The sequence below is a fragment of the Cyanistes caeruleus genome, chromosome 2 (genome assembly GCF_971803275.1).
Source record: "Cyanistes caeruleus chromosome 2, bCyaCae1.hap1.1, whole genome shotgun sequence".
Classification (NCBI taxonomy): domain Eukaryota; kingdom Metazoa; phylum Chordata; class Aves; order Passeriformes; family Paridae; genus Cyanistes; species Cyanistes caeruleus.
The window spans coordinates 104,100,087-104,122,775 of record NC_141702.1 but is presented as its reverse complement, the minus strand read 5'-3'; the positions used below and the strand labels follow the sequence as shown (position 1 = coordinate 104,122,775).

General features: G+C 44.5%; 2 protein-coding genes across 2 annotated transcripts in view; one reads left to right on the top strand and one right to left on the bottom strand.

Moving 5' to 3' along the window:
• Nucleotides 1-19,912, bottom strand: part of CAPN14 (calpain 14) — a 32,358-nt gene extending 12,446 nt beyond the window's left edge. The window contains exons 1-15 of the mRNA XM_086871012.1: nucleotides 19,158-19,912; nucleotides 17,941-18,668; nucleotides 16,959-17,040; nucleotides 15,818-16,069; nucleotides 11,469-11,825; nucleotides 9,230-9,299; nucleotides 8,170-8,288; nucleotides 7,431-7,567; nucleotides 6,192-6,366; nucleotides 5,417-5,482; nucleotides 3,980-4,065; nucleotides 2,625-2,699; nucleotides 1,808-1,971; nucleotides 963-1,126; nucleotides 229-240 (exon numbers count right to left, since the gene is read on the bottom strand). Of these exons, the coding sequence (XP_086727138.1) occupies nucleotides 229-240; nucleotides 963-1,126; nucleotides 1,808-1,971; nucleotides 2,625-2,699; nucleotides 3,980-4,065; nucleotides 5,417-5,482; nucleotides 6,192-6,366; nucleotides 7,431-7,567; nucleotides 8,170-8,288; nucleotides 9,230-9,299; nucleotides 11,469-11,699 (1,299 nt within the window). The 5' untranslated portion in view covers nucleotides 11,700-11,825; nucleotides 15,818-16,069; nucleotides 16,959-17,040; nucleotides 17,941-18,668; nucleotides 19,158-19,912. The remainder of the gene's footprint in view (nucleotides 1-228; nucleotides 241-962; nucleotides 1,127-1,807; nucleotides 1,972-2,624; nucleotides 2,700-3,979; nucleotides 4,066-5,416; nucleotides 5,483-6,191; nucleotides 6,367-7,430; nucleotides 7,568-8,169; nucleotides 8,289-9,229; nucleotides 9,300-11,468; nucleotides 11,826-15,817; nucleotides 16,070-16,958; nucleotides 17,041-17,940; nucleotides 18,669-19,157) is intronic.
• Nucleotides 19,913-19,935: 23 nt separating this feature from the next.
• The window catches only part of EHD3 (EH domain containing 3), a 29,989-nt gene continuing 27,235 nt past the window's right edge, over nucleotides 19,936-22,689 (top strand). The window contains exon 1 of the mRNA XM_023922935.2: nucleotides 19,936-20,295. Within this exon, the coding sequence (XP_023778703.1) occupies nucleotides 20,069-20,295 (227 nt within the window). The 5' untranslated portion in view covers nucleotides 19,936-20,068. The remainder of the gene's footprint in view (nucleotides 20,296-22,689) is intronic.

The following is a 22,689-nucleotide window of genomic DNA, read 5'->3' as shown; positions in this document are numbered from 1 at the left end:
AACAACTAACGCCCACTCTCAAGGCCAATGAGCTCTCCTGATATGGCTGCTGTTCAGTAGAGTCAGAGGATGGTTCTGCATTAGTAGTGCCTTGCTGTGGTGCCTCACTGAATTTAAATACCATCAGCCAAGGAACAAAGGCAAACACACCACATTCAGCATTGTCTTAACAGCTGCACCAGCCCAGGTCCCCCAGAGAACAGCCAGCAGTGGTGACAAGTGACTCACCTGTAGGCCCACCTGCAGGAAGAAAAGAAACAGAGCATCAGTCAGTCAGGACCTCTGTCTCACAAAACACAGCCAAGTCATTCCTGGGAAGCAGAGCAGCTACATACATCTATATGGGGTCTTTGCCTTCAGAAACCTCACTCCCTCCACCCAAAAACCCTTTCCCACAGTCACAACTCCGTAACTGTGCAAGCTCACAGAAGCAACAAGACCTGTGGCTCTGTTCAAGGGAGGAGAGTGGCTCTCAAGGTACTCAGATAAGCAGAGAATTGAAGGTAGGAAACTCACTCCTACTGATATCAACTTCCATAGCAGTATGCATACATGAGCAGCTTCCACATCATATTAGGAACACTTTTTAGACCAAATTTTACCATGGTTGGAAATCACCTGAGGGCAGAGATCTTCCTGCCCCAAGGTAAGTTACTGGCACCCTCTTCCAGCTATTGCACATACTCTCAGAGGCAGCAAAATAAATCCCAATGTGCTTTGAAGCAAAAGGCACTTCTCACTGCTCTGCAGGGTGACACAGAGCATGCTGGAGAGGCAGCAAGGGGGACACAGAGCCCGAGGGAGCCTACGCCTGATGTGTGAAGAGACTGGGCACAGGCAGAAAGAAAGAGCAGAGGTCACCCTGCAAACAACAAGAGCTCTTGGTCTGCAGAACACTACAATCTACAGGGGCTGGAAGTTCTCCTGTTTGGTGACAGCAAGAAAAGCAAAGCGATTTGCACCTTATAGAGTAAAAATCCAATGAAAAGGTGAGGGGCTCGGTTCCGGTGTTTGGTGCTGTGTTTCTGCATGAGGGATATAACCACGTTGCATGTACTTGGGCTTTTCTTACTGTCTTCAGCTGGCAACACATTCAGCCAGTACTGAGGGTTCATCCAAAAGTTGCCTAAACAAAACAAGAAAAACATTTTGATGTCATTTTCCATCACAAAATTGATTTCCAGCTTCCCACATGATGACTGGCATTGGACTGAATAGGTCACAGGTTGTCTTGACCTCCAGACCCCACAGGAATTTGATTTTAAGGTGCAGTTTACAAGTTTAGCAGTGCAACTACTATCTAAGACAGGACAAAGACCCAGGAACAAGGAGCTATAACTCTGCTTATATGCAACTAAGAGCTTATTTTGTTTATAAATGTATCACTACTCCTCTCTCACCCCTGGTGTATGGACTAGCTGAGTTTAGACTTCACCTGCTCTGCTTCCAAAAGAGCTGAGCCACTATTTTATTCACTTTACTTAAAACACACTCCCTGGAGGTGCTGAGGATGCAAATTTTAACAGACAAGTTTAATGCCCTAGAGTAGATCAGTGCTGGCATTGATCCTGGGATCCTAAGGCTTATTTCATGCTATAATCAGCCCACTGCCCTATGTTTTCAAGCAGTGCATCTTCTGTGATATCAGAAGCCAAAGTCCTTCAGCTGCTTAATTCTGATGTTTGTGCGGAGGCTGAAACAGGAAGCACTCTTTTCTGTTATCAGTTTTATAAGAGGTTATAAGGAGCTGATAACTGAGTCAGCAGAGTATCCAAAAGTCAGAGTTATCCAAAAGAGCACCCCTCACCATTACAGAATCCCAGACTTCCTCCTGCTGTACTTCCTTTAACCCATCTCCCACTCTTCAAGGAGTACATCCACTTTTTCCCATCTTCCTGGCTCATCAGGTCTGGAGTTAATTTACAGATCACCAGATCTACAAAATGAATCTTAAAATCTCGCAGAGACATCCTGGGAAAAGAGTGCCAAGAGACATCCTGTCAGCAGTTTAGTTTAGTCCATATGGCTCATAAAATGGAAAGAAAAGGGAGCAGGGAACTTAGAAGCTGCACCATTCTGTGTTACATATGGTAATGCTCATATTTTATTAGGCAGTAAAGAAGAGAGCGTCTGCTTTCACAGCAGCATCTAGGAGTAGCTAATGCACGACTAAAACTTCAGCAAAGGACAGCAGAACAGAGAATAAAACAATACTGCCAGCAAAGGAAGTGCAGTGAAATTACAGGGGCAACAACATTGCCGCCTTGTGGCAAAAGCTGTGGAGAAACCGCAGACAAACAGGCAAAGATCTTCCCGAAGCTATGTTAAAAAAAATAATAAATAAATAAATAAGTTAGGACAAAAGCTGCTGGGACTGCCCTTTATCTCCAGTAGTCTCAGGAGACCTAGCAATGTCCTGCTTCTCCCTCATTCCTGCATTGAAGAACAGTGTATTCCATGTCTGCACAGCCACGGCTTCACTCATGGCATCAAGCTGAGAGGAGCATGGGCTGCTATAAAGCTCATCACCTATGCCTTGGCCTAAGAGGCAATGTGCTGCTTCAGCTCCAGGTGCAGTCCCAGGGCTACTGGTGGAGAGGGGAGAAGCAAGACTATGCCATTACCAGAATTCTCCATCTTCCTTCTTTTTTCTTAGCAAAATCTTCTCCTTCGGGCTCAGCAGCTCCCACTTATAAGAGCTAAGGGGAAAAACATGAGGTGACTAACCAAATGTGGCCATAGATTAGAGGCAGATGACATAACCTTCCTGTATAAAAAGAGGCCAGATCCCTGTTTCTACATATCTCCATGCTTATCCCCCACTATGCCTTCAGCCACACCAGACTCTGCACGACCACCATGAGATGTAGGTACATGGCTCCAGTTTTCTCCAGCAGAAGCCAGAAATGTTCCATTTCCATCAGCCAGTCCCTTTGCTTGAACACACAGCTTCCAAGTACTTAAAATATAAAAATCTAGACCTGCTTTATTGGTTAATTTTCTGTCAAAGGAGACATAATAGGAAGAGTGTTTGGCATAATGAATGAATGACTAGGACAGCACAAGAGGCAGCTGGGAGTCGTTTCAAAGGCAGGCCTGCAGTATGTTGCTCATTATGCTCCTCAACAGAACAGCTGGTGTGCTGTCATTATGTGACAGACACGCATCAGAGAAGTTACTGCTCTGCAGACAAGGTGAAAGCCATTCACATTCCCAGTGACCTCTGTACTCTTCCCTCCTTTCTATGCCCTGAGCCTCAGCAAACAGCCTGTGCAGGGAATAAAGTGAAGCTTGGAAGCAAGAAACATGCTCCACTTCAAAGAGAAACAGTACACAAATTTACAGTTGCCCATGGTCTAGAATGCAAACCACTGTCTTTCATGGGTCCCAACCAAAAAAAAACCCAAAAAAACCCAAAAAAACAAAAACAAAAAAACAACCCAAAAATCAGGTAGATGCAAATATAGAGCCCATTTACCACACTAGTTGTTTCCTCTGATCTCATGCCCAACTGTACTTCCCCAAGCAGCCAGGACAGAGGACTCCTTCCTAGTTACCCAATTCCAACACTTTGCAGCCTGTGGAAGATTCTTTCTGTGCCCTCCCATGAAAAAGGACTATGTCCTGAAACATGGGGGTTTTGTTTTTTAGGGTCTCCTGCACAGCTATCTGTCCCTTTGTATGCTCTCCACATCACAGCAAGGTGGTCAGCATCTCATGTTCCTATTGTGTTTCCTCTGGCATTCAGTAAAAGGAAAAGTAGAACTGATCTGATTGAGGCTGCATGTGTGAAGTGCAGCACTGTCTGTTGGAGACATATAAATCTATGGAGTCACTGCTTTGACACCAGAAGGTCTGTGCAAGCAACTGTTATCTTACTGCTGCCCTCAACATTAATTCATGCCTGAAGATGGCAGCATCTTTCCTCCAAGAAACCTGTCCTCCGCTCAGTGTCACACCTTTCCTTTTTTAAACTCACCTGTCACTCCAGTCTCCTTTCCACTCAATTTTTCCCCATGGATTTCTCAGTCTCACTAAGTTTTCAGGTCCATATTGACAGGTCACCTGCAGAAAACAGTAACATTCTGTTTATCAAAGTCTCGGCAGTTCTCATCTGGTTTATATCATTGTACTATGTCAGATATTAATAACAATTTTGTTTGTTCTCATAGATGCCAGCAAGTATGATGATAAAAATATTTGAACATGTAACTCTGAATGCCAACAACAAAGAGATTAAGGTGCTTCATCTTACATTCTAAACTGAAACTAGAGACATGACAGATTCCTAATATAAAGGCTTGACTGTAAATTCCTCTTCCTTTCCTACATCTGTTCATTTTGTACTCATGTGAAAGCCAAGTCCTACCCCAGTGCAATGACACAGCACAATGCAGCCCGCCGTGGGTGCCCACACAGGTTAATGCCTCCTGAACTGGGATGCCATGGTGGGAATAGAGGGAACCAGGCCAGTTAGGGGCTTTGTCGACAGCGCACAGCAGAACAGCTGACTTCACACTGTTTCCATATAGTTGGTCATTCCCTTAAGGCTGCCTGGCTCTTCATCTCACCAGAGGAGCCAGACTGACAGACATGTTTTTGAAAAATTCCACACGTAACTCCTGCTCCTCCTCCTGTGGGAGGCACAGATGTGCCTCATCCAGCTCATCTCTTCTGCCCTTCCTAGTATCTCCTGCTAAAGATACTGAACATGCTTTCACCAAAATGTCCAAAGCTCCACATAGTCTTTGCCATCCTTGTCAACCTCCTTTTGAAGCTGGACAAGACAGTAATCCACCAATTCAGGATGAAAAAGCTACTCTTTGGAACGTATTATTTCAAGTCCTTTACCTCTAGACAAATATCCTAAGGGGACTCCCAGCAATTTTTCTGTAGATTAGTGGGGTCTCCCTGCACTGTCTGCACAGGAGCACAGTTCAGTTCCCTTAGTCCTCCCCTGACTCACATTTCCATCTGCAGTTTTTCATATTTTGACCTTTGCTTCTCTATGGCTTCTCTACTGTCTTCAGAGGAAGTCTTTTTACGCCAAGTAAAAAGCACATCCCCAAGTTTCAGCACATCCTCCCAGCAGCCCCAAAGGCCAGTCCTTTCATACTTAACAGCTAAGGTGCATTTCTAGGTGATGGTCTCAGCAGAGTCTTGTGAATCATTCCCACCCTTAGAGATACACTGATCCATAACAATTGTCCTTTACATCAAGGCCTCCAAATTACAACGGACACACTTTAAATGTGAGTCTTAACAAAGCCCACAGTCTCTTTCAGCCTTAGACTAAGAACAGAGTATTGGGGAGGAGACATTGTAGTTACTCTGATCAATGGGCGAACCCATGAATGCAATAAAAATTGCTAATATCCAAATTAACCTGGACCCAGGACATTTGGGCTGGTCTTACCTTTCTAATACCAGTTACTGTATAGGCATGGCCAGCAACAAGCCCATTCTTCAGGACCTTTGTTGTCTGTATACAGGAAAGAGAAACAGAAGGAGAACAAGCCTTTATCCCTACTCATACAGCAATACCAGAGACCTGTACTCCTGTAAGCAATGGCTTTCAAAGCAAATGGAGAACTGAAAAATAAATAAATAAATAAATAAATAGAAGCTCCTAAATCCAGATTTTTCAGTATGCTTGGAATTGGAAGGCTGATTGTTAATGGCCCTTCCTCAATTGTGGATCTTCAGCTCTGATCTTCATTCAGAGACCATCTCACTTTAAGGAAGTCCAGGAAGTTAGGTTTTGATTTTCAGAAAAGTAGTTTCCCAACAGTTGAGGTGGTAGCATAAAGCTTGGAAGCCAAGACTTTAATGCATGTTCTGAAAGACCCACCTCTCTACCTTAGCTATAACTTTATTCCATGTGTGTCTGTACCTCACTGCACCATCTGTAAAAATGGAAAATTTATTTAATAAAAATGGGAAAATTCAGTAGGTCCCTATTTAATAGAATTGCTTTCATAGATAAACCAGGTCCTAAACATAATAACAGAGAGCTGAGAGCATCAGGGACTCAAGCCATGAGCAAAGTTTAACATGAAGATGTGACTTCTACAGAAAGCCATGTGTGGCAGCTTTGACATGTTTTGAGTCACAATGACTAGCTGAGAAGAGGGAAATGGGTCTGGAAAGGTTTTTATTTATAAAGTCATTTGATGTCCCTCCAAACTCACCCCTAAGTGTGTTTGACAACCCATGAGAGATCTGCTGTAGGTGGCTCTTGTCAGGATATCCCACAGATCAGGAGGAGCTTCTGCAAGCTTGATCCTTGTATTGACACCCCCTGTAAAATCCACCAAGGCTTCTGAAACTTGCCCAATCTGCAGATCTTCATAGGAGCCATACAGTCTAGCAAAAAAAGACATCAATATATTCTTTGGGTTATAGTCACAGATGACAAGTTGAGAACAGCTTGCCAATGAAAACATTAAAAAAAAGTGTGCAAAAAGCAAAAGGAGGGCTGTAACTCATGTTTAATTTTAAGGGAATTTTTGGCATTTGGGAAGAGGAGAATCTACAAAATTGCCTCCAAGATTGGCCATAGTCTGAAAGGGATTCTTCACTCACTGTCATCCCTGCACTGTAATGAGAACATGCCCATCACGACTCTTTGATAACTCTGCCTTAGAGAATGTTGCCTGAATTTATCACCAGGCATTGTGCTGTATCTAAGATATAGTGCATTGAGAGATGCTGTCTTGAGAGCTCAGTCTCCAATCTGATTTTATCACTCCAGTGCAACTTGGCCCAGTCTTTTCATTCTAACACTAACACCAAATGAAAATAACTGAACATTCTCACCTTTGTGTGATCCTTCTCTCAGTGTTAACTATTTTTCCCTGCTCTGCAAAGACTATTTCAGCCAAATATTAACGAACTCCATCAGTTAGGCCTTGCTGCTTTCTTCTTTGTGCTGATACTACAACTCTAGACAAAACACCCTGGAGAGAAGCCACAAAAACATCTGCCAAAACAAAGTGCAATGCTTCAGCAGACCTTCAAAATTAAAATCCTTGGAGGTTTCTTACACTGATAATACATTAAAGGAGGCCTTGGAAATTATTCACATTCGAAAATGTGTATCTGTGGTGTTCTACTCCTCTGTGGTATTTACAAGGAAGGTATCAGCCTCAGCCAATACACTGCAAACAGTGATAACACTCAGAGAATAACCCACCACAATAGGGCTGTTTTCACACCTAAACCCTTGGATTTAAACTCAAGGGCCTGGTTTGATAACAGCTACTGCAATGGCAGCTTTTATGTGCGATAATAGAAAGATGAGAGCCATCTACTACACTCCAAATGTAGCAAGGCCTAGAAGATGCATTTATAAACAAGAACAAACTGCGTAGGCACCAACCAACATATTTTAGAGAGACTATTTGCATAACTTGAAATGAGTCACTTACTTAGCATATGCCTTCTCCAGAAGGGCTCCCCAAAACACGTTCTTATAGACTGAGGAAACAAAGAGCAGCTCCCCCGCCTCATTCACCGGCAGGCGATCATCAACCACCACGTCAATCCATTCCCCAAAGTGCCAGAACTGTCAGGGGAAAGGAATGAGCTGATGTTTCCCTTGGAAGGGACCTCCCCTTGAAACAACAGGAAAGGCAAGACAGCCTAGCTGTGGGCACGGAACAAGCTGCTGTGGGTCAGTGTGATGTGCTGACTCACTCACAGAGCCAGCTCCTCAACCCCACCTGGCCAGAGGAGAAAACAAAGCATGCATCAGGTGTAAAAGGAGTAACCAGGGAAATCAGCCACAGGTGGACTTCTGGGGAAGGAATTCCTAATTTGCAGGGTAGCAGATTTGTACCAAGAGATGGACAAAGGGGAAGAAGATTGGAGCTGATGTGCTCAGGTCCTGCTGACGGTTGCCACTCTTGAAAAAGAGTTTTGTCTGCGTTAAAACATGGACAGGACGCAGCTGGAGAGAGCAGCCAAGCAGAGGTGTTTCCTCAGTGGCTTGATTCACTGCCTGCACTACTTTGTGGGAGGGGTGATGGGCTCCTCTCCAAACTGGGATACCCTCTGGCCACTTGCCCCTGACCGAAGGGAATCACGTACAAATTATCTAAGGGTGTGACACAAAAACATAGCAGAGGATATCTGAGGGTGTCCTGCAATCTGGGGGAGCAGCTGTACCCGGAAGTGGAAAATGCCCGCATATTTCCTCTCAAAGCTCTGGTTTTGTGGCACAACTGCAGCCAAGATGTCCTGGTGGAACGTCAGGGCTTCCAGGGCCGCCAGGAACCAGCAGTTCTCTGTGCCAAGACAAACGGACACATGCAGTTGGCTGGAAAGTGAGAGCTCTCAGCCAAGTTCAGCAACACCACCAAGATCCCGGCAGAAGAGCTGTTGTGCTGATGTCTTTACAATTATAGCAAATCATACACACAAAATTAGATGATCTAGACATGTTCTTTACTTAACCAAACTGTGATTGGTTTATAATTATTCTCTCATGATATTTTCATTTGGATACTGTTTGGTTAAATAAGAAATTTAGCAAGCAATAACTGTCAATAGAAACATTCTGTGTTTTACTGACATTGTGTGAGGTTTTTTCTGTTCTCTATAAAGGCACACTATTAAAAAAAAACCAAACAACACCTTTTTCATTTTTCTTTGAAAACATTAGCTTTTCAGAAAAGAAAATAATTTCCAGTGGATCTAACATGCAGGACTGTAATTAGCAAACTATGGTTTTAAGGACATAAAGCACTTAAAAACTAATTTAGTCCCACCTTTACCTGTTTTTCAGATGGCAATATAGTATTTTATTTTAGGCAACACAGGCATAAAATTATTTTTCTAACTGTAAGGCTGAGAAGGGAATACACTCACACTGAGCATTAGGTACAAATATAAAGTCCTTTTGTGGTCTCTGTTCAATTGTCAAGCAGCAACAGCACAAGACCAGTAAGAGCACAGGATCACTTCCTATTAGCATGGGCAGAAACAACACACAGTGGTGATTTCAGCTTGTGGAGACACTTCTCATGCCTCAAATCCCATCTCAAAGCTTGCCAGCTTATTTACTGAGCCTACGCCAGTAAATGATTGTTTCATCCACACCATGCCAAGTGGAGAGAGGAGATGGATACCTTCTATTTCCATGCCAAGTTTTATACATTCAAACTTCCATGCAAAATATTACCCTGTGTAAGAATACTTAGATATTTATACAAAGGATTTTCCTTACCCACCAGTCCTTGGCGGAGATCAAGCTGCTTTCTATTTGCAGCATAAAATACGGGACTTTTGTGCAAAGCCTGGGAAGCACAAAATGAAAAGAAAAGAAAAGGAAAAAAAAAAAAAAAAAAAAAGAAGGACAAAGTTAAGCCAGTAACATGAGCTGATTTAGTTTGAAAGTTAAAGCTTTTAAAATACTGAGAGTCCTTTGTCCCAGCAGAAATTGTTCTGGCTCAGGTATAAATCTACTGTTACGTGCTCTGGCTAACCTGACACAAGCCTGGGCACACATTTGTGCTTGGTCTATGCTGAATTTCATCTCCAGCATAAGTCACTGGTGCTCAGATGATCACCATGGCTTTCCATGGAAACCATGCTGAAAAGACATCCTTCAAACCTGCCAGTCCCGCTCCTCCACACAAGTGCCAGCCAAAAGAGGTTATGAGGGCAGAGCATAACTGTTCAAACTTTCACTCAACCTGGCTGACATTTCCACAGCTTGACTGACAATTGAGCTACAGACTGATGGCTGCTATAGAATTCCTGTTGCTGTGACAAGAATAGGTCTGTGAATAATTGTACAGAGGGAAATAATGTGGTGATTTTTTTCCCTTCACAAGTGCCTCTGGTGTTAAATTAATAACCTAAGTGTCAAAATTACATTTCACTTGAATGACCCAGAAATTGCTCAAGCTAAGTTTCATACTGTTGGCTTCCCCTGCAGGCAGTAGCAAAGATACAGCAAACCCTCAGAAGGCAGTCACAGTAATTAGACACCAAGCCCTGCCCTTGGTGATCTTGGGTGTTCAGTTTGCAGGCCATCAGTCATAGATGCAGCAAGCTACAAGCCTGCAGGCTGAATGGCAGAATCTCAGCATCTCCTCTGCAGCAGAGGGACTGAAGGATGCACAGCATCCATTCTCAAAGAATCTTTTCTCAGAAAGTCTGGCATCCAGAGTAGACAGCTGCCTTCTTCACAAGGCAGTTTTAGAATCACAGAATCACAGAACATGTTGAGTTGGAAGGGACCCATCAGGATCATCAAGTCCAACTCCTGGATGTATACAGGACACCCCAACAATCATAGCAGAGCAGAAGAATAGTCTACTGAGAGACAAAGGAGGTTTCAAGTCCATTCCACCAATATTTGAGGGGTGGAGAGACACTTGAAAGGCTTTGCAGTGGCCAAGACTCATGCTGACCTTTTCTTTGCAGAAACTCGATCCTACTGGGAAATTGTTTAAATCTCACAAAATATGACAACTAGAAAATAACATAGCTGGATGCTATCTAGTATTACCTGGCAGAATTTCCCACAGACAAAGGAATTCTGAAATTCTCACATAATCTTATACAGTGCTTTCAGGAGGATCTGATTGTCAATACTCTGCTCACTGGCTCAGTAAGAGCAGAACTGGCATTGCTAGTAACAGGCCTTAGCGAACTATGCCAGACCCCTGTCCAGGCCTCCCACACTTGTTATCTACCCTTTTGTTATGAGAACAAGCTCTATGACCAGCCCTTGCACCTGGGTGTCTTGTTGTGATGTTCAGTTTAAGCCTAGAATTCCAGCAAAGGACTTGGAAATGTGAGCACAAGTAGAAAACAAAGGCCCCAAAACTAAAGCAAACTCACAGACTGATGCTCAGTCACTGGCTGTGATAGAAGCTCAGCCTTGAGAGCTGGGGAAAGATTACTCGAAGTGCAATAGACTAAACAGTTAAGCAGGGAAAAAAAAACAGCCCAGCAAAACGATAAGGCACCTGTCCTCTCTGGGAAAGTAGCAGCCTCCAGCATCCTAACAGTATGAGGTCCATGGGAGAGAGGGGTCACAGCTAAGAACTGTCTAGAAACTCAGAAATCTTCTAAAAGATCATGATCTTGAACTGTGAGGAAAAGGATCTCATCTGTCACCACAGAATCACAGTGAGATCACTGTAGCCGTGACTACAAGGAAACCAACTCTCCCTGCTCCCTTTGCCTCCTCTCCCTGCCTGCTCCAAGTGTTGCTGGATATAAATTGAACAAGGTTGGTTATGATTTTGTGCAACAAATGCTTCAAAGGCAATTATGAGACTCCATGTACTCCAGCTTCCAAAATGACACCTGATGCAATAAATGTAATCCCTAGAGACATTAAAGTACACCTAAATTAAAGTCTGAATGTAGTCTGTTCAATGCTAAAACTATTTGCTGGCTATCATCTGTAAACATCCTCTTACACACAGTACTCACTGAAAGTCACTTACGTGTGGCCTCTTCCACTGTAAATTTTGGGGCAGTTTCTTTAGCAGTGCTCCTGTTCCAATAGAGCTGATGTGAGCAGGGAAGGTGTCGTCTATGAACAAGTGTTTGTTCTTCAAGCATGACTCCAGCAAAGCCTGGTAGTTCTGCTGGATAGGAGGGGTGTGTTTTTGAAATATACTTCTGCCTAAAGGCACAGGTGACTTATTTTTTTTCAAGCACAGCAGAAAAGGCATGCTGATATATCCAATAACACCAGGATAATTTTTTTCCACTGAGGATTTTGGAAGAATCTCACACTGCACAGTTCTGCTGGAAACTCTTGGTTTTCTCAGATGAGGCGTGTCTTTTCAGAAGAATTCCTGATAGTTAAAATAAGTATAAAAAGTTAATTTAATCCTGCCTTTTAAAATTTTCTTCTTAGTCAGCAGGGGTGGGTAGGAACAGTGGCATCCCCAGGAGAAGTAGGGGCTCACCCAGTTCTCACTGAGCACTTATCACTGCATTTTCAAGGCTTTAATATCACTGTAGATCTGAGTGAAATCAAAATTAGTAACCTCACTGACTTTTACTAGAGTTCTAAAGCCATACACATGGCTGTTCTATGTCTCTCTATGGACAATTTTAGGCTCTTCAGGACATTTTCATAACATGTTGCAATATGAATGATAGTCTTTATTCAATTACATTCTAGCACGAAGTTATTTCCCATCCCCCCCCCCCCAAAAAAAAAAAGCAAAAAGAAAAAAAAAGCAAAAGCAAGATAAACCAAAGGCTAACAGAAAAGTGGAATACTTTAGGTTTTAGAAAGCCACAGCTCACACTCCTATGATAGTTATTTTGCCCTTTTTGCCTCATTTTGGAAAATGATATGATCTTCCCCAAGAGTTCACATTCCATCTTGCTGAACCACCACAGATTCACACATGAAATTGCATGCTGAGGTATTTTTTTCCTTGTAACATTCAAGACAGATGTTTCTCATCCCCTCACTAAAAACACCAAAGAGAGATGTCCTAGGCCTTTTTTTAATATTAGCAGCTATGTTAAACATTTGCACCACCCCTTGCTGGGAGAAATCACAGAAAATCTCAGTAGGCAAATCACTTCCATCACTACTAACAAGGTGATCACAATCAGTACAGTGTGGGCTGAAAAAATCAACCAGGGTAAAAAGTTTAAGAAATGGTTCACATGCCATAATGATACAGTATTTGGAAGGCTCCCCCACCGAGGAAGCTCTGAGACTCAAAATCCCTGCCCCAGGCACCCGGGGATGCTGGTCTCAGCCACCAGTTGTTGTTACTCCCATTGAAGCTGAAGGTCAGCAGCAGTCCCTGTGAGAAAACAAACAACCACAGCTTGTACTGTCCAACCACACAGAGCCCTCATTTGTTATGAACCCACTCTAAAGGGATCCACAAAGCTTGACCCTCAAGGGCAACCAAACAAAAAAATCTTCAAAAGATAACACTGGAAATGAAAATTCAATTTTTGTTGTACAGTAGACATTTCAGAGCTGAAAAGAATTTAAGTGCCTGACAACTTGCTTACTTTTTCTCCAGATGAAAAATGCTGTTGCTCCCTCCAAACCTTTCCTTTTTTACAGCCATTGGCCTTCATGGCTGCAACAACATGAGCAACAGACAGAGATAGATTTAAGAGAAAAACAAAGTACAAAAACAGCCTGGAAACCAGCTGCACTTTACATAGGCAGACAAAATATATATGAAGAAAAATTTCTCATTCTGCTGCTCCCCAGGAAAAGAACTGGAGAGCAATTGGCACACTTCGAGCTACAGTGAAGAACAAATATTTGAGACTTGGTTTTTGGGTGTGCAGAGTACTCACAGTGCCTGATAAAATTATTTTAACTTTTCACCAGTTCTCACTTCACTCTGGCATTTATTTGAAGAAGAATTTATTTTTATATACAGGTTTTGAAACTCAAAAATAGTATGAAAAAAACAATGCTTTAACAAAATTAAGGCTTAAATTACATCAATATGTAGTCTTATTTTCAAGAAATTCAGCCAGCACCCCTGACTGTGATGCCTGGAGAACTTAAGGCATCAACTGTAACTGTGTGTGTTGAGTCAATGATGCTACTTTTTCTGTTTTAAAGTCTTTTCCAAATTACTAGGAAATCTTTGAACAAAAGATGCAATGAAACATTTTATGTGTCATGAACAGTCTCTTCTCAGACAGCAAGTGTTCCACCTTGTGTTTAACCTTCTGCCTGCTGTCTGGCCACAGCCCCTTCTAAGAGAGGGCACCAGATACAACTGTATATGACCAGCCAAGGTATTCCTGTACTCCACTCATCCACAGTACTGAGCCACACTGAATCAGTCCTCCTCCACAGGTGGAGCAGAGTGTGTGCATATCTCTTCCAGCAATTAAAATTTCTAAGGGAAAGCAGCCAAGTATAGCAGACAGAGGTTAAAAGCTTTAGAGGGAAGCCATGAGCCAGTAGGTTAAATGGATTTGATTCTCTATTCTTTGCACATTCCCCTAGTTAGCATATTTACCATCTGATCTGAGTCTTTCCACTGCATTAGCACCCTGTGATCTCCCCTGAGCTTTCTCAAGATCTTAAATGCCTCATCCCTAAGTCTTGAAATGGGAAGCTGAAGAATCCATGGAAAATCCTTCACTTTTTGTAAAAGTAACTGGACCATGAATTAATTCTCTGAGAGCCTCTTAATCTACAAGAGAATTTACACCAGGCAACACTTGGACAGTGGACAATTTGAACTCTAAACCTGGGGATGACAGAGCTCAGCCCAGCTCCTCTGATTTACCAAAGACAATCCAAATCTGGGCTGAGGAGCTCCTCCTGATTGTGTGGAACAGAGCAGTAAATGTTTGCATGCAAAATAATAAATTTTAGGGTGAGTAGAACAAATGATGCAGGGGCATTTTTTACAACCATTCATGTAGTACAGCAGAACATTAGCTACAGAAATTAGTAGTCATTAGTCAAAATGATAGTGTGAGTGTATTAGGCTTTGTTAATCTTTATTAGTCTCTAAACAAACAGCATAAAAACATCACTTGCAGGTACAACCTCTAGTTTTTGATTAAACAGAGTGCTGTATTTCAGAAAAAAAAACCCTCAAGGCTGACTTCTGCTCTTCCTGTGGGCTTTTAAAGCAAATAGAAATATCCTGAAAAGAAGAACTGAACTATGTTTTCTCACTAAATGAATGGATATAGAGACAGGTTGATGACCTTTCCCTGCATTTCCTGTGCTTAGATTGTTAGCCCAAAGGTTGATGAACACCTTCTGGTGCTGAGATTTTCAAGATCAAGCAGTGAACTTGTTCCCACTGATCTTAACAAAACATCTGCAGCCAAAACGCCTGGACAGCTTTCAGAATTTCAAGCAATACCTCTCTGACTAAAGATTCACCTTTAAAGACTCTGGTTGAGATTTAAAAATACATATCCTTTGCTGTGGAAATATCCAAGCTACATCAAAATCAGTGGAAATATGAAAATGCCATTTACTCAAGATCTATACTTTAGCACTTAAGGTTACAACATCCTTTTCATAAGTATCCCATCATTAGATATTCTGACTACCCACAACTCCCGCTAATGACAGATAAAATTTCTGATCTCCACAGAATACTTAGCGATCAAGTATCAGCCAAACCACCTCTAAACAGCAAAAGTGAGAGAACAAGGATGCACAAAATCTGGGTTAGCTAAAACACCAGCCTGTGCTGCCAAGCACTTGGCAGGCAGAAGTGCTGGAACTGTGACATGCAGGGCAGCTGATGTGGCTCATCTAGCTGCTTTATATCACACCCATCCTTCCCACATTTGCTGATACAAACTTTTTGCATTTCCCTTCAACACCTCCAGAGAACAGCACAGCAGCAGCTGCTGCATTGTGTAACTAATACCCCATCTGATCCCAGAGGACAGCTTCATCTTAACATGGTGACAGTTACACTCCCTTCAAACCCCTGGAAAATCCTAATTCTGCTCTACCCAGAGATAACTGCTAAATGCCAGCACCAAATCCCTCTACATAGCACTTGGCATTCAATGTCCTACCTTCGCCAGGTGTGTTCTCACAGCGAAGCATAACTGGCAGTGATGCCTGCTGCTCATAAAATGTATATTTGTTATCTCTCCCTATATATTTATGTGCATGTACACCTTGCATACGTAACCCCAAGAGCCTGTCCTAACCTATCAAACACTGTGGTAGAAGCAGGAGGCGGGGAAAAAAAGCATATTGAGCAACAACAGAAAATTTCTGGAGATCTCAGTGCAAAATATTCCACGGAAGACATGAAAGAACAGGCCAGCCCATCATGCAGGCTATCTTTTGACTCACCCATTGCTTCAGTGGATGGCAGTTTCCTTGTTTAATTTGTCACTCGATTATTCAAAGCACAAAACTCCACGTCTCTCCATAAATCATTGACAAGGTAAAACAGATGTGTTCAACTGTGTCTTAATACATTTCAACAGGACTTCTGCTTTCAGGTAAGAAAAAGTTCAGAGAGGAAATACTCTCAAACCCTCCATATTTTCTCAGAACAGACGGGGACATGACACTTCATCAATCAGTTAATCATATCAATTCCTACAAAGAACATTTATGTAAGTTTGATGGACGTGTATGCTCTATGGCAGAGACAGACAAAATCACTCAAGAGTTATAGACCAAGCTTACACACTGCAAGGATGGTGAAAGGCTCAGAGGATTTTTCTTTCCAGCAGTGTTACAGACATCACATCAGTCAGGTCTCCCGTGTGCAATACAAGCAGCTTTCTTTGCCAAGCAAATCTAAGGAGGGAGCTCTCTGTAAGCAACAATGCTTCCCACTCACTGGATGTACATTATCCAGACCCACATTCCCCATTTTTGGTGGCACTTCTGGGTACCAGCACTTCGTTCCATCTCAGGCAATGAGGGGCTAAGAGCAGTATAGGGAGGGTAGGGAAAAGGACTGTGTTTGTGTGTGTGCGTGTGAGTGTACCGAGACACCCGAAAAATGGTAGGAGAAAAGTAATGGGACATATTTCAGAGAATATGAAGGAGCAGTGAGGGCAGGAGAGGAAGGCAGCAGCTTTCTGAGTTGCAAAGGCAAAGCAGTAAGTGAGAAAAGGAATAGACTATGCTGGAGACAATTTTATGTCTCCACACGGGCCATGTGGCACCAGCAGGCAGCTGAGAATTTTGATCCAGCTGAACCAGAGGAAACTCTCCCTCCCTTACTTATCAAATTCATATATTTGATTTAATTCTGGGGGCCTGCTGCGCCTTCCTCTCCCTGCTTTCCTTTCCCACAGCCCTCGTTATTCCCTGTTGAACCCATCAGCACCTGAACTTTTGACACCGTCTACTCAGGTTTCATACTTGGTAATGGACAAACAGTGGCGGTAACTGCACTGGCAGGAAGTTAATTTTACTGAACTACACTGCTCCCACAAGCTTCTTGAAACTGCCGAGGTGTTATGGTCTGACTCACCACATCTTTTCAGATTCTGTGACTTCAATATCCCCATCCTCAGATGATCTTTTGTAGGAAGTAAACCTGTCCAACCCTAAGGCTGCAGATAAGCAAACATATTTGTCACCGTTTCACAAGTTTCAGTTATACAACATTGTGTTTTGCCTCCAAAGACCCAGGTTTCATTTTGTGTGTAAATACTACGTGACATAGTTCAGCCTCACTGACTTTCAGCAAAGTGGAAGTGAATCTCTTCCAACAAGCATCTCTCTCCTGGTCAAGGCAAGCACCCAGCTAAGTGGCTGCTAGCCCTGTTACCAACAGCAGGGACACGACTGAGAAACTACAGAACTAAAAGTTAAATCCATTGTATCTTTAAAAATCAAGACAAATTATATAGTAGAGGACTGTAGCAGACCCCCACCAGTATCAGGTAGAGGTAGTTCTCAGTATTGCAGTACAGTGGCTTCTGTGCAGGGCAGTCAAGGGAGAGTTTCTACACTTTAAAAATGTAACTTACTAAAAAAAAAAAACCAACTTAGTAAAGATTGCACCATAAGACCAATCTATCCAACAGAAAACCATCCATTAAGACACCTCTAACTAAGAAATTAAAAGGAATAAATAATAAAAACAGACGAAAGCTTTCAGTTTGATTCTGGCAGAAATAAAAAATTATACTGTAAACTTCCTTTCCTAATTTTACTTCCCTTTGTTTTTGGCAAGCTCTGTACCTCAAGGTAAAGATAGCTGTTGAGGAAGTCAGGCTCAAATAGCTGAAAAAACAGACTGAAAAATAAATAAAAATGTGCAATGTTTGTGAGACACCTATAGAAAGTCTATAAAGACTGTCAAGTTTCATTCTGATCTGTCCTGGAGATAATGAATCCACAGAAAAGGGCCTCTCTTCCAAGAGAGGCAAGGCAAAGAAATTTTGGTTTTTTGCTATTTAGCCATCAGGTATGCATGATTTGTGCAATTTAATGATTAATATCCTCACCTTGTAAATGGGGAACAATTGTGTTTCTGCCATACCTGTGGCAGTCAGCTCCCGCAGCCTGCACAACAGAAACCTTGCTTTGCTCCCCATTGCTGCATTCAGGAAGGGCACCAAGGTGGTCTGGGGAGATTTACAATCAAAGGCTTCCTGGCCTGAGCTTTACTGAGCTCTGAGGATAACACAAGCAAGCACCAAAGAGACTCCATATATAGCCGTAGAAATGCCAGAGTGCCATTGGAGAAGCACAGCCCTTAAATGGCAGAACTATCTAGAAGATGAAAGCAAGTTTTTTTCCGACAAAATGAGTAATTCTTGCCAAAACATGTTGAATTCTATGGGGCCTTTCATTTTCAGGAGTTTTCACTGGAAAGGAGTCATCAAATTCTTAAAGCTAAAAGCCTCTATTTATAAAACTAAAGAAATAAGGGAAACTGGTCTTAAGGAGGCTTCAAAACATCAGTTCCACTTTCAGCTCTAGGCATTGCCAGGAAAGCAGAGAAGTCTGATCTTCAGAAAATACAGTCAGCCCGCTATGTTCCTCCAGAAAAAGAAAACTGGTCCCTGGAGTTATTGCTTGCACCTTCTGGGTCAGGCCATGACAGAGAGCATACGAGTGCCTGGGATCACACGATGGGAGCAAGGAAAGTGTCATCTCCTGCAGTAGAAGGCATAGGTCCTGGATCACTGTTCAGGCATACAGGGCCACACAGTCTCCATTTTTCCCCCTCCTGTAGAAAACGAGAAAAGAGTTTTAATGCAGAGCTGCCTCTGCTTATGCAAGGTCTGGGCTTCTCCCAGCTATAAATGGCTGGGAAAGGGCAGGAACTGCCACATGGCAGGACTGCTTCCAAAACTGCCTCTTGCCACATTTTTTGGACCCGTGGGATGAACAAAAGTGAAAAAGCCTTTAGGAGATATTTTAGGAAAAAAATCCTGCTTTATCCCAGCTGCACAGTGGAGATGAGGAGAGCCTGGCAGTGGAGCTGGCCAGCCCCAAGGAGATGCCGAGCGCCAGGCTACTCCTGGAAAACCTATGTGGCTGTCCTGTCAACCCTTATGGCTAGAGGAATAAAGAATTTGGGACAGTAGACAATTTGCTCAGATGGAGAGCTTCTCCAGGCACAACCAGAGCCACAAGCCCCACAAAGTGAGGGGAGGAGTGCAGCCCAGTCATTGGGCAGGGGAAAGAATAGTCTAAGCGACAACTGAGAGCGTACCTCATCAATGTGTATAAATATCTAAATTTCTGTCAAGGGGATGGAGCCGGGCTCTTCTTAGTGGCGCCAAGCGGCAATGGGTAGAAACTGACGCACAGTAAATTCCACCTGAGTATGAGGAAGAACTTCTTTATTGAGCCGATGACCACACCTGGGATAGATTGTCCAGAAAGGCTGCAGAGGGTCCCTCACTGGAGTGTTCCACAACCATCTTATGACACTCCTGTGCCATGCACTGCGGGATGACCCTGCTTCAGCAGGGAGCTTGGAACAGATGACCCACTGTGGCCTCTTCCAACCTGACCCATGCTATGATAGGCTGGAGACCCAGAAGAGGCTGGCAGTGCTCAGGAAAAGCCGGCTCCGTCAGATTTGCACTGGCACGGTTCATTTCAGTGGATTTTTTTAGGTGTATTTGGAAGCACGGCGAGAAAGGAAATAAAATGGCGGCCGGGCTGAGAATCCCTCCAACGGCCCCCAGGGGGCGCGGGAAGACCCGGCCCCCCGCTGTCCGACATGGCGGCGCCCGGTGCGGCTTCACCCGCCGGGGAGAACGGGCGGCGCCTGCCAGGAACGGCCGGCTTCCGGCGCCCGCCCCTTTCCTGGAGGGCTGGGCCTCCGCGCCATGCCCACGCCGGGAGCCGGCGGCGTGAGGGGAGGCGGCGCCCGCCGGTGCCGCTGGGCCGGGGCTGCGCGGACGAGCCGCTCCTTCAGCCTCCCGCGGGGACCGCTTGCTGGCTGAAATCGCCGGCGCAGGTGGCGTGAGGGCGGGCGGCCCTCGCGGGTGGGCGCCGGAGTGGAGTGAGGCCCGCCCGGCCTCAGGGGGATGCGCGGGTAGCCCGCGCTCGAAGCCAGCCCAGCCCAGCCCAGCCCCGGTGGTCGCCGCGGAGCTGGCGTCGGGAGGCCACAAGATGTTCAGCTGGCTGGGCACCGACGACCGTCGGCGGAAGGACCCGGAGGTGTTCCAGACGGTCAGCGACGGCCTGAAGAAGCTTTACAAGACCAAGCTGCTGCCGCTGGAAGAACACTACAAGTTCCACGAGTTCCACTCGCCCGCCCTGGAGGATGCCGACTTCGACAATAAGCCCATGGTGCTCCTCGTGGGGCAGTACTCCACTGGGAAGACCACCTTCATCAGGTAAAATCCAGCTCCCTGCGCCCTCCATGCTCGGACACTAGGGTGGGGCAGAACGTGTGTCTGCTACCTGTGCTATGCCTTGATCCCCCTCCTGTTACCCCCTTCGCGTCCCCTCAACAGCTTTTCATTGAAAAGTCGCCTCCACTCAAACGCCAGCCGTTCCTTCGCAAGCTCAGGGTGCTGTAAGATGTCCCATGGAACACCGACGTGGCAAAAAGTAGCCCAGGGCAGGGCTGAGGAGTGCAGGCAGAGCCGGAGTGTGGAGATGTGAGTCACTGGGGCCCTCCTGGCCGTTCAAAGTGCAAAGGCTTTGGGAAGCCTCGCGCGGGGCATTCCGTGCCTGCACTGCCCTGGTTGACCCTTGTAGTAACCATGCTTTCCAACTTACTGTAGCTTTTTGAATGGTGAGGCAGCTTTAAAGGGGGTACCTCGGTTTGCAGTGGTCACTGTTATATGCTTGCGGCTGTCTTGTCTTTTTCTGCACTGTCCCAGAGATAACACTCAGAACCCACGTAGAAAAGCATGTGTGCCTGTGCACAGACAGACCTGCTCCTCTTCAGGGCTCCAGAAGTAAAGCCCTGTTTTAACTGTGTCCTGCTCGGCCGAGATGCTGGGAGCAGCAAGTTTCTTTCGAACTGTAAAGAAAGAGCAGCTGCCAGCAACTCTTTCATTTCGATGATGTGAAACTGCCGCAGAGAGGGTTAAACTTTTCCAGCTGGACTTGGTTGCAGGGATCTCTGTTCAGCCATGCTGCTAGTTCAACTTGCAGCAGCCTTTCCCTTGGGATCATAGCTGAAGCTGCACTGCCCGTGTTTCCTATGTGATTCATAAGCTAAGCGTTAAATTCCAGCCTTTTTCTGGTGTAGCTGTGTTGAAATCTGTGGAATTACCCCAGTGTAAATCTGGATTCGAGCCACAGGCAGCCAGCCCTTTGTTTGACCTGTATTTCTTGGTGAAGGAGGGAACTGTGGAGAGTAGAGAGAGGTGGATCAAATTGACTGTACCTCTAAAGGAATGACCTTGAGAAATGCAGGGGCTTTTCTTTTTAATGTGCTGTAATATTCCTGCTGCTAAATTTCCTGGTCAGGAGCCAAGAACAGAATGCATTTCTGCTATCTTGGCATGTACCTGGCAAACAAAGTTGAAAAGTTAAAAGGCTTTTCTCGTATGAGCAGGTCAGGTGGATGGTGACAGGGTGCAAAAGACCCAAAGAAGCATTTTGCACATGTTTGCAAAGGGAGTTACTCTTCTGAAAAATAGAGAGGATAGCTAGCACAACTGCCTGGTTCCACCCCAGATCTTTGTTCCCTGACTTAGAACCAAGCCTGTTTGAAAAGCTTTTCCCGTCTCTGGCTTACAGACACTCAGAGCCTGAACACGAGGAATTGCTGAATTCCTGATAAGGCTGTCTAACTAAAGCATCTCTTCTTAACCCTTTTATCTGGATTGCCAGCATCATTGTTTCCCTGCAGTCTCACCTGCATGCTGTTAGCAGAGACTTCCTGCCTTTGCCCCTGTCTGTTCAGTGAATTCCTTTCTCTGTGAGCCTCAGCTCCTTTTGCAGGAAGTTTGGGTGCCTACAGCATGTTCCAGGCTAAAGAAGATTAAGTTTTTGCTATGTGGGATGGCAGCAACAACCTCTCTGCTGTCAGCAAGTGGATCTGAGCCTCTCTGACAACTGCTGTTCACTCGTGCTTCTGTTCTCCCAGTTTTCTCCAGGCATCGGGCTGGGATGAACCTGCACAGAGCCAATGGTCAAACAGAAGTGACCAGGAGCTTTGGGAGCTTTTGCTTCATAGGAGTGCCAAACAGACCTCTCAGAAAGGCAGTCTTCTCTTTAAAACAGTGACTAAGAAGGTGAAAGCTGAGAACTTTGGTAGAACCTCAGGATCTCTAACAGTAGAAGTGTGAGGGTCTGTTAATCCAGTGTGCTCCCAGTCAAAGGCCAGAAAACCTTGTGTTGCTTGTGACAGGCTTCCAGCGTGAGCTTGCAGGCACTGCTCATTAAAAAGCTGGGATAAGCACCAGATTAGCATCCAGAGTTATTGTGGGAAGGCAAGTGGGAGCTAAAGCTGAGAGCAGGGAGGAGTTAAAGGGGGCTGGGGGGAGGAAGTGGGAGGGTTGACAACCATTATGTTTTAGCAGTAGAGTGAAGCAAGAAACAGCCTCTGGACATTCCCTCCACAGTCTTGTCAGGATGGGGGATAATTAGGGTTATCCTTGTGTATCAATTCCACTCTTAAATTGCATCCTTCTTGTGCTTCCATGCAATTTAGGGACATGACTTAATGCCACTAAACAATCATGTGGAATTAACTCAGTTCCAGTTTACCTGGATCCCAGGACACCTTACCAAAAAAAAAAAAAATGAAAGACCCTTAGTCACCTACCTAA